This window comes from Lupinus angustifolius, chromosome LG20 (genome assembly GCF_001865875.1).
Source record: "Lupinus angustifolius cultivar Tanjil chromosome LG20, LupAngTanjil_v1.0, whole genome shotgun sequence".
Lineage (NCBI taxonomy): Eukaryota > Viridiplantae > Streptophyta > Magnoliopsida > Fabales > Fabaceae > Lupinus > Lupinus angustifolius.
Genome location: NC_032028.1, coordinates 1,086,599 through 1,098,699, shown reverse-complemented (window position 1 = coordinate 1,098,699; position 12,101 = coordinate 1,086,599). Strand labels below are relative to the sequence as shown.

General features: G+C 32.5%; 1 protein-coding gene and 1 non-coding gene across 2 annotated transcripts; one reads left to right on the top strand and one right to left on the bottom strand.

The window, feature by feature from the left end:
- TRNAD-GUC lies at positions 4,528-4,599 on the top strand. Its single transcript has one exon. It is a non-coding gene; the product is annotated as a tRNA-Asp (tRNA).
- LOC109334977 (F-box/LRR-repeat protein 17-like) lies at positions 5,511-10,159 on the bottom strand. Its single transcript, XM_019570988.1, has 11 exons — positions 9,503-10,159; positions 8,949-9,050; positions 8,215-8,359; positions 7,907-8,091; positions 7,364-7,468; positions 6,997-7,094; positions 6,691-6,908; positions 6,540-6,606; positions 6,338-6,423; positions 6,026-6,124; positions 5,511-5,772 (listed from the first exon to the last, which is right to left on the bottom strand). Exons 1-11 carry the CDS (start codon positions 10,114-10,116, stop codon positions 5,707-5,709), a joined length of 1,785 nt encoding a protein of 594 aa, XP_019426533.1. The 5' UTR covers positions 10,117-10,159; the 3' UTR covers positions 5,511-5,706.

The following is a 12,101-nucleotide window of genomic DNA, read 5'->3' as shown; positions in this document are numbered from 1 at the left end:
AGCAACATAAGTGAGGGACAATAATCTAGGTGACTTAATCTTTAGGTGCATAGAAGGAACATTGATTAATAAATTAAACCGACCAGCTCAACCTGTCACACGTGTTTGGTAAAGGACCAATGGGATTGAGAGTTGTCATAAATGTAGGACCTACTTGACAGTGTTGACAGAGAGAATTGGCTGTGAGAAAAGGGACATGAAAAAGCAGAGTGCACAAGGGAGAGGGGACAAGTACAGCCATTGGTAGTGAAGACCATGGACCTGGATGGCTCTGATTTTGACTCTGGAACATGTGACTCTCATTGTTTGGATGGTCTCCTCACCATGTGGTACATGTTTCTATCTGAAAGAGATCACATGTCCTAAACAGAGTCTCACTTTATGTGCCAAATTAATCAGAGTGTTACATTTTATTATTTTTTGCTTTAAATTTTTTCTTTTACCTAAGTGTCAATATATGATTGACTTGAGACAAGAAATGAGATACTGTTAGGGACAGGTGACCCTCATCCTTTCTATCGTTCAGAAAACACTTGGAAGTTCTAGTCAGAATAAAAAATCAGATGTGTAATCACACATTGCACAAGAATCTTATTTAGCAGCATATACAGTCTTATCTTATAAGTGCATGTATCGTAAAATTTGAACTCATAACCTTATGGTTAGTAAGCAATAATCTTATAGTTGCGCCAAACTCATCATCATTATCAAATACTTACTAAAAATTAAAAAAATTAAAATTTGAACTCATAACTTTATGGTTATTAAGCAATAAACTTATAGTTATGTCAAACTCATCATTATTATCAAATACTTATTAAAAAATAAAAAAATTAGTCTTCAAATAAGTTTATTATATTTTAATGAATCATAAATTTTGATATTGTTGGAGAAGAGATATACTCTGGTCCTCTATATAACTTACCTCCTATTTGATTTCATTGATTCCTTATCTTAACTTACAAGTAATAGTGTAATGATGAATATTAAGAAAGCCTTTTATTATGGATCTGGTATCTTATGATAAAACTGCAGCTTAATTGGGAAACAATCTTGATTTAAGGGATCCGTGAGTTCTATAAAGCTGATAAAAAGGAGTAGCCTTTGTATATCTTAAACAAAAGCTGTAGAGTAGAACAACATGGATAAGGATGAAAGAGACATTAGTATATTTTTTCTTTATATGATATCCATCTATATACATACATGAATCTGATACGTGATCGATTTGTGTTTAGTTAATTATATATTATTCCGATTTTGCTTTGTATGGGACAGCAGCATATATATCAAATCAGGATCTATATTTTATTTGCATATAAAGATTTATTCTTGAGAATTTTCGTGTAGTTTTTTCAATTTCAGAAGTTGACATCAACTAATAAAAAAATCACTTAACGGAGAGGATCCCTACTCAGTTGTTGGATTTATTCAAGTGTGAAGTCTCACATTGAATATACGGGAAGGAGTGAAAGAATTTATAAGAAAGAAAGGTTCATGAAACTAATGCTTTAAAATTTTGGTTGAAGATGTGGTGTCTTAGTTATGACTCTTGTAACATTGCAGTATGCATAACTAATTTGCATAACTTAGAATCTTTAAACTTATGATTAAAGATGTCAATTATGTAGCAATTAGATACTCCAATCAATAAATATTGATGAGTTTAAAACAATAGTTCTAAAAGAAAACAAAATTACCAAAAGGAAAAAACACAAGACACAAAACTGGTATACAATCAAATATTGTTTGAACCACATAACAAAACCACTAGGACACGAGTACAAAACAACTCAGATTCATGATGGATGTTAGGTATATAATGTGAGCTAAAAAGCGAAATAATGGCCAACACTGAGCATAAATTTGTGATAATAAAACCAAGTTCATCCTATTCTGGACCCAACTTATTTCTCTGTTTCCTGGAGTATCTATTCTCACTCCTTTAATATATTCTTAATATGTAGAGGAATCCAAAATGGCTTGGCAAACTAAACTATTTCCTCACAATTTTAAGAATCATTAAACCATGTTACTAGAATGAAACAATTTTACATTTGAACTCATATTAAGATTTTATCTCAAATTCAATTATCAACATATGAGTGACCAACAAGATATTGAACTCGTATCTATGAGAATGAGACAGACAATATGAAACTTATTTCCTTACCAAATTAGGTTAAAAGAGTTAAATGGCCCCCACTCCACCCCATAAGTGCTTCCTTCTTTCCTTTGACACCCTAGTATTTCATGTGATTCATTGTTTTGGCCATGCATGGCATGGGCCAGAAAATGCTATCATTATATTGTTGCACCTTCATTAAGTAAAGTTGTTCATAATTTCATACAATAAAGCAAGGATTTAGTCCAAGTGCTGTTCTGTTATGAGGAAAAAATTATATGGCCCAACTGTAACCAGATAATTATTTATTCCATCATTTGAACTTCATAGTCACATTAAATGATTATTTGATCCTTATAAGTTATAACCGAATACATAACAGTGGACAATATGACAATTTTTGAAGCTTTAACTCAGCCTTAGAAATATATTACAAGACTTGACATTTCACCAAAGATGTATGAAGGAAATATGTACAGTTGTTTTTCCTCTTCAAACTAGTTAGTAATGTGATCCAATCTCATTAAAAATTAACTTTAATGTAGAATATGAAAGAGTCAAAGTAGTAAAAGTAATTAACACGTAACTACTAGAGTATATTTGATCTTCCTCAATGTTGTAACATGGCTTAACTTATTGCCCTTCCTCAATGTTGCCTTTGACTACCATATTGCATGTGTGTTTGCCCAAATGGAAAGAAACAAGAGATCTAACAAATGAACTAAGAAAAAGTAATTTGGTTCATCTTCTGTATTGACTCTCGTTACTTGAATGTTAGGGAGAGAGTTTCTTAAATTATTTAAAAATAAATAAAAATATGCACCCTTAAAAATTTGTTTTTGCCATAATCTTAATTTTGTATTAAATTCTTTATTACTAGAGAGGATTCGAACTCGGGTAAAAGCGGAAGCAAGTGCGATGCATATGGGATAAGGTTTCAAACTTGGTCCTACATAATGCCAACAAACCACATGGCACCTCTTTCACACTTCTTCCATTTTGGGCCTAACGAATACTACCACATGCTGACATGTCATGGTTACATTTGGAATAATACTATAGTGTAGATATATTATAGATTTAATATGTATACACGTCTAAGTGTTTTTTATACTGTCAGTAAATTGTTCATCATTGATTTGTTAACTATTATTGACTCTCAAACAAAAGTAATATAAATCAATGGTGGATGATGTACTGACAATGTAAAAAAAATTATAATGTTAGTGCATAGATTTTAAACTCATATATTATAGGATGAGTTTATTATGATCGTTTGTTATTAGTAAATGATCCTCATTTTGGATGAGTTTATTATGACTACACATGAATTTTTTTGTCTTATATTTTTTGTGTAAGGGAAGATAGAAAGAAAAGACAAGCTACTTAAGGTGGTGACTTCTCTCTTATCTGTATACAATTTGCATTATCCACTTTAATTAATACATAAGTATATGAAAATGTTAGAGTGAGAGGTAAGAACTAAGATTTATTTGGAAGAGTGGAACTTACTAGTGAGAGATACAGATGAATATATAATACAAAGATTTAGCCAATTAGGTTATTGTTTATTGTAAAATGATTATATTATATTTTTGAGTTTATCTCTTATACAGTGAAAATGTTTCCAGAATGAATTTCCTTTAGAATATTTTAATGATGAAGATTTCCTTTTCGTCACTCTGAATTATTCTGGCTTCTATATTACTTGGATTGGACCTTGTAATTTCTACCAGAAAGATCAGGTAAAATTTAAAAAATAAATTATTGAAAAATGAAAAATAAGGCAGGAACTGGATTCAAAGGAGTCTTTAATGAATAAAGTTCACTTAGAAACTTAGAAAGTTATTCTATGTGCTTCCTATAAAACTGATATTTCTAATTAATGCACAAGTCTTTCTAAAAAGTAAAAACATATTTAACCTTTTATCATGTCCATGCCTATTAGAAAAAGTCTATCCTTATATATAGCATACTAAACCAATTTGTATATATTTAGGCAATATATATTGATAAATATATCTTTGTTCAAAGATTCTAAAAATAAACATGTTTAATAAAATTATTCCAGCACAAGATTCATGGAGAAATTGCTATTGGTTTTCTTATTATATTACCCTCATATGATCATGTGTTATGTAAGGAAGATGGATATGATGTCTTGCCACATTACATAAGCATCTCTCAATCCTTCCCCTACTTTCATGCTCAAGTTGAAAATGTAATAAATTTCTACACAAAAATCATCTTCCTATGTAACAATAACTTAGCATAGTTAGAGTACAGTTAGAGTTTGATTAGAGATACAGCTAATACCAAAAAGACTCAATTATGTGAGTGTTTTTCCTCTTTATTTAAGTTCAAAATATAAAAGCTTAATTGTTCTCCTTTATAAACATCAAGTCGTTGTAGTATAGTGGTAAGTATTCCCGCCTGTCACGCGGGTGACCTGGGTTCGATCCCCGGCAACGGCGAAGTTTTTTTATTATGTTTTTTTGATCTTGGGCAACTGTGCAGCACTGCAGCCAAATGCTGTTCTTCCAACAAGTTAATGTTAAAACATGCATTTTTATGTTCCTCCTTGCCCTTTATTATTCCCAATCACATGGACATTGGAAATATGGTATTCTCAATTTCTTCCTTTGCCTTGCCAAAGAGAGAAGACCTAAACAATTCTTAGCTTTAGTAAGCAACACTTTATGCTGTTTAAGAATAGCGAATGTGTCTCAAAATTATAATTTTATTATGGACCAAATAGTTGGTTTATTTTTCTGCGGAGCAAAAGTATGGCATGTTTGTTTTCATGGGATTATTTTAAAGGTAGAGCTGCGGAATAAAGTGTAATCACATTGGTTCAAAAGTTGCAAATTTCCCTCTTCCCATTTCTTCTTAAAAACTTTTCCTATAAAATATTCACTTCATTCTCCATAAACCTGGATGGACAAGCTAGATTATTACAGCAAACTACTTGTGTACACATTCACTGACAGAACACCTAGAATTTCTATATTATTAATTGAACTGCTCAAAGTCTATTGCATAGTTTCTTGCCCATAATTTCACAAATGGACCAAAGCCTTGGACGATAACCAATCAGGGTTGCAAAATCTTAACCAGATTGTTTAAAGGCTATATATATTGATCTGCCTGAAGTTCAAAATCCTGTCACTTGATCTTTAAATTGTTATGTGCCAAATAAAAATATTTAAACTCCTAAGCAAAGATCCACCAAGGTTATTGAATACCATTGAAGATCCATAAAAATATTCAATATATTATTTATATGGCATTAGCATTTGGGTGACATAACTTGGAAAACTTCATAAAGAATTTAACTTTATTGAGAAACTGAGGCAGACATCCATAGTTCATACGACAATAATGCTAAACATAACATTTGTTTAGGGTAAGAGACAGTTCTAGACTTCAGGGCACCAGCTTGAGGGCCTAATTGAAAAATTATGACATGTTTGGTAGGTAGGTAGGTAGGTAGCTAGGGATAGTTATCTAATTTAAATGACAACATACAATATATTGAACTCGTATACAATAGAATTGGTCTCTCCCTTAGAAAACAATGTTCAATCAACAAGCACATTACAGTGTTGCATCTCAATCCTCCTCCGCTTTTTTTCAGACTCAGAGAACTGCAAAAAATATATACCAAACTTCAAATTTATAATAAATCTTCGAGTGTAACAATGTAGAGCACAGGGCAGGTTAAGAAAAGTATGTTTGTTCTAAATGCAATTTTCCTTATTCATTTCTGTTGGTGCTGAACTATAAAAACCAATTCACATAAGAAGCATGACCTTTTCCGAGTTATATCTTTTAACTTTTTCACCTAGGCCAAAAAAATGGTGCTTTAAAATGTGATTGATATTATTTCTTTAACTTTACCTCGCCACTAAGTAAATGAGGAACCCGGACCCTTTTGGAGCCATCAGGTAGATGTTTAGAAGGAGAGGGGTTATCCATGGCAGTAAAAGCATTGCAGACCTACACACAAAAAGTTAAGTAAAATTGATATGAGTACCATGGAAACATGGAGTATCAAAGCACAAGGTCAGGGTAATATGCATTATTCATGAGACAGTGACTTGTTCGCATCATCTAGTTATTTAGATTCAAAACCAACTCATATAGCTCACATCTCAAAGAGCACATTACTTCAGGAAACTGGAAGATAATATGTGAAGAACTGATTGCTACCTGACTTTGGATGGCCCCAATTAACATATCCTGACAACCTGATGCATGCACATTTTCTAAAGCAGGACACTGCAGCAACAATCTCTCTGAAAATAATTTAATTTAATGAAAATAATCAGCCTTAGTATTTGTTAGGAAAAACTGAAAAGTTGAATCAAAATTTTCAGATGATAATTACTAAACATGGACATGAAATGATTACCTGGATGCAAATTTCTACAAGAATTTAGATTCAGATCACTGAGTTGTGGACAATTTAAATATAGAGCCTGTATAAAATTTGAAAGGGCATATAAAGATTAGAAGCGTGAGAAAGAATATGCAATAAACTTCTTCAGTCTAATAAAACTCACATCCAAGCCAGAGCAACCCCACAAACTGAGTTTCCTTAAACAGCCATGTTTGATAATTAACTTTTGGTTTACAAGGTGCAAATTAGTGCCAGATGTTTTATGTGATTTGCAGTTGTTTTTGTCAGCGGTTGGATCTTGGGAATTGGGATCACATATGGTCATGCCACAATCCATAAGTTCGAGAAGGGGCAGCTGAGCTGTAGCAAATTGAATGCCACCTGGAACATGTTAAATCATATAAGTAGGCTGAAACTGATTACTATATGAGAGTTTTGTGAAGTAATTAAATATATAAAAGGTAATTACTTGAAGTCACATTAGGGCAAAGAGCAATAAGGAGTCTTGACAATGTTTCAGGGAACGCATTGCAAATCATTCCTATCCCACTGTCACTTATGCCAGATCTGTCAAAAAAGTTAACTGCTGAACATAATTTCTTAAAGGAGATGGAATGATGGATAAGAAAATTATGGGGGAATTGCAAACTTGAATTATTGGTTCTCATATTGAATACCTCCTTGATAGTGTTATAATAATGGTGTGATGCATAGAGGAGTTCCATTATATTTTTTTGCCATCAAGGTGAATATATTTTTTTGCCATCAAGGGGAATACATTTTTAATGTTCTTTTCAAACAATCCCAATGCAATTAGAATGGGAACAGATACTTACCCACTGAGATCGAGCAATTCTATATTTGGATAGCTTGAGGCAATTGCAGCAACAGATGCATCAGTAATTTCAGATCCAAGAACAAGAGAAAGCATTCGCAGATTCCTGATGAATTGCAAATTTAAGTTAACAAGAGGAAGCATTAACAAAACCCATAAGAAGTGCATTGTTGCTGGCGTTTCCATTATATAACTTGTTTATCAGTTATAGATTGGGGGTTCAGAAATGCCTAAGATATGTGTCCAGAATAGAATTAAGATTTGTTTGTGGTAGTAATTGCCAATCATTATTTGTGTGTATACACACATTATGTATTGTAGTTATGCTATTTGTTTCATTTCATTTCTAATGCTCCTTGTTTGGCATGCCAGATAAATTTGGACAGTATAGCATAAAATGTTTACTACACATACAACCAGATAGAATGAACTTACACAGATGAAAAGATTGAAGTACTGAAGATTAAAGAAACTTGAATTTCTAGGGGAGTTATCTAAAATAACTGGAAAATACAGATAAAGATACTGCCAAAAAATGACAAACCTCAACTGAGCTGCCGAAAGAGCAAGCACAACTGCATGAGAAAGCTGCATTGAAGCTATATGTACTTTTTGCAATCTCAAGCAACTTCTTCCCAAACCATCAATCATAGTTGTGAGATCAGTACAATCATTTTCTTGGCGGGAAAACTCCAAGGAAATCTCTCTTAGCTGGGGACAGTTAAATACCTACATTTCAAAGTAACTGTTAGTAACTACAGTTTGATCTAAATGCAATCTCGGAGGGTATTATTAATTTAAAAATTGACCACACCACTCAAGCTATAAGGAGTAATGAAATGTAATAATCACCATCTTAGAAAGACAGTACAGATCTGATAGCCAAAGTGTACAAAGACTAGACGAACATAGGACAAAACCCCCAAGATTAGAGCAACCTTCCATCTTTAGACTTTTGAGGCTTTTTTTATCAGCAACAAACCGGCCTAATTCATCCCTGCATATTCATATTTCAACAACACATAACCAATCAGGAAAAAAAACAGCATTCTTTGGCTAGGCTTTACATATGCTAATGTCATATCCCATAGCATATGAGGGGCTAAAAAAACAATATACTCTGTATAATTACTAACCCCGCCAAAAGAGAATAAAAATTAACTTCTGAAATGTGAAGTGTGATGGGGCAAAAGTTACACCCCACCAATAAAAGCGAGGTTACAATGTGCCATCAAGATTTGTCATACTCACATGAGAAAAGGCACCTAAGCAAACCATTATGAATAGTATTTTTATCATGCAGATAATCTTGAGAACAAACCCAACATCCCAAGATCCTTTCATTTAGACCAACACACATTAGTAATACAGTATACACCATCAAGATTTCGTCCCACATACTATGTAGCATAGAAAAAGTGTTCAATTTGTACCCCATAGAACAATGTTAAACATAGAACTACAAATCCTGAATCACACTAGAAATCATTTAGAAGTTGCATACTCAGGTTTGCAAGAACGAAAAAACTAATTTTCTATCAATAAACCTAAAAATCAAAATTAAAAGATAAGAACGTGAATAATACCCATTAATCCGGTTCATTGCATTGTCAAATGTGGAGACCTCCATATGTTCCAGATTAGGGCATGAGAAAGCAATGCAGGCCAGCATCATTGAATCAAAATCACTGCAACATCAAGCTTGTTAGATTTAAAATATAAATATAGCTATAGCCACGAACATTCTTTACAAGAAAAAAAAAAGAGCCAGTGTAGATTAGTAAAATGGTAACTTGATCGTAATCTCAATTTCAAGATCCAGTTTTTTTGTTTACGATTACTAAGTTTCATGTCATTATTTTCAATAGCATCAAAGCAGTTCTATAATGAATAAAGATTCAGATTGTAGCAGCATTCTTCATTTTAATCTGCACAATATGCAATATACACAAGCACTGCATCTTCGTATATTACTACAATTTGAAACCAAATTAACCAAAAAAAACCAATTAAAAACTATGTTTCAGATTTCTTTGATTAACGCGTGATCTTATTAGTTCAATGAAAAATGAACGAAACAGCAAAACGTAGAACAGAAAATCTGAAAGCGTCAATTGAATCAATCAAATCCCACAGACACCTTTCCATTCTCAGAGAGAGCCTCAAAATCCCAGGGCACTTCTGCAACATCGACGCAACAAATCCAACGTGAACACTCGCCGGAACCCTAACCTTCAACTCCTCCGCCGCCTTCCACAACCTCCTCGCCGTGTCCCTCCATCCCTTACACACCTTAGCAGCCGACAACAGCTCCGCCGGCGGCAACCTCCTAAGAATATCCCACATGAGGTTCCCTGGCAACCCGCACGAATCCACGTCTAGATCCAACAGATCCGTAGCTGAATCTTCATCTTCCTTTTCGTCACGCTCCGCCGCATCGATATCGATCCCGCCGGTACGGTCATCGAAATCATCGAACGATAACGCGCGGCGGAGATGCGACGGCGCCTGGCGAGGCACTGGTAATAGTGTAGGAGCGGAAATGACAGAAACGGCGGTTAGAGATGGATCAACAGGGGTAATGGTTGCGGAGGTAGGGGTTTTGATATTACAGTTATGCCCCTTCTTAGGTTGTCCACATCGGCTGCAATTATAGTTGCCACGCTTCTTACCGCGCTTGGTATCGGAGGATGAGGCGACGGTGGAGTGTGTGGCGGGGGACACGGCGGCGGAATTAGGGTGAGAGTGTTGCATAGTGAGAGAGGGAAAAACAAATGTGGTAATGGAAAGTGAGTCAAAATTATATAAGAGGTAACGCGGGAGAGTTGGCGCGCTTTTTTATTCCCTTCCCTCTTTTCTCTCTCTCTATTCTATTTTTTTAAAGATAAAAAGATGTAAACTTTAGGAGTTTAATATCAATGTTAATTTTTAGTGTATCTTCAAAATTTGATGTAATGTACTTTTATTTTATCTGAGAATCAAAAGAATGAGATAATGTAAAAAAACGAATATTTGTTTTCATTAATGGAGGATATATCATATCGATTATATATAAACATTTATACTATATTATATTTTTATTTATTAATTTCATATTTTACTTATATTTTTACATTTTTCCTTTGATATGGTTTCCCGTATGTATTTAAAGAAGGTTTTTTGTACACTCAAATATATATATTCACTTCATGAGTAAAAAATTAATTATTTTTTGAATATATGACTATCAGTTTTAATAAATGTTATTAGAAGTTAAAATATTGCTCATGGTAAAGAATTTATTCTTTCTAGAAATTTAGTAGAATCTTATAATAATAAATATACAAATAGTACTTAAATAAGGTTATTGTAATGAAATTAGATCATTTTTGTATATTGTTTAAAACTTTGTTAATTTAAGTCATACACCCCTAGCCATTTGGCTTATTATAGGGCACGTTGCCTCATAAACTCTAGGAATGGCAATAGGTAGATTGGGATTAGGTTTGTGTTTAATCAAAAAATTAAACCTGAAATCTAAAATTCGAACTAAGCGTGTTGAAAATGATATTATTGTCCCAGAACTTATCGGATTTTGGGTAGCCTGAATCCAATGAGACACTATCTCAAACATGAATATATATATATATATATAGGTTTTATATAAGTATTTCCATTCAATTTTATAATTTTACATATATTAATCAGGTTCGGATGTAAAGTGTAGTTGTATCAAACTCAAACCCAAAAATTTAATTCAGATAAAACCCGAACCTAAATTCAATCTCATCGAGTTTTCTTTATTAAATTTGGGTTGGTTCAAATGGATACACACAAGTTCAACTTTTATTGTATCCCTCCCTTATATTCAATAATCTATCCGTCGGGAATGCTCTTCTTGCTCTTATTTCAAACTTTATTTAATTAATGAACTCATTGTATTTGATGAAATTATCCTTTGATTTTATAAAAAATATCAAAATAAAAATTCAAAAAATCCTAGAAAAATGATCACATAGAGTAACAATTAATACTTACTACTAACCTAAATTAATGTGTGAAAAATCTAATAATCAAACAAATGATCAATAAGACGTTAGTCTTGTGGTATAAAATCTCACTAGATCTTTAAGATTGAGAGTTCGATTCTTGATAGCGACATTTGTTGGGAGGAGTAGTAACGAACTCCGAAAGTGATTAATTCCTTACCCAAAAAAGATGAGAAAATATCTTTGATAGTACCAAAAAATAATCATAAAAGTAAATAATAAAGAAAACAGGATAAGACATAAGATATTAATAAAATTTGATCAATTATCTCTATATTCCAAAATATTAAGCATCTACTAATATATTATTAAATATTATGATTAGAAACTGTTCTTGACATGAGCTTCAAAATTCAAACATTCATATTTTTACATTCACATTTATTTAGTTATTTAGTCTAATCCTCCTTAAAAGCCAAAAAAAAAAAAAGATAATCTAAAATCTATGTGTATAATGTTGATATTTGTCATTGGCTGCAATCACAAACCACCATCATGAGTTCATATACAATTCATGTATCAACATATGTCATCAAATGTATCAACTATATGGTTGTGAGTTAGTCTACACACATAATTTTTATAAACAAATGTATTATAAAAAGACATAAGAGCTACCAACTCAATATCTATAGGTAGAAATTGATTTAACTGTCTAATGATGAGAATAAGATGAAAGAGAGAATCATCATTTATATTATTTATTGTTTT

Coding starts and splice junctions, on each gene's coding strand:
- LOC109334977 (XM_019570988.1), bottom strand. CDS start 10,116: ATGCAACACTCTCACCCTAATTCCGCCGCCGTGTCCCCCGCCACACAC. Junction 8,092..8,214: donor TGTACTGTCTTTCTAAGATG/GTGATTATTACA, acceptor TTTGAAATGTAG/GTATTTAACTGTCCCCAGCT. Junction 7,469..7,906: donor CTTTCGGCAGCTCAGTTGAG/GTTTGTCATTTT, acceptor GCAATTCATCAG/GAATCTGCGAATGCTTTCTC.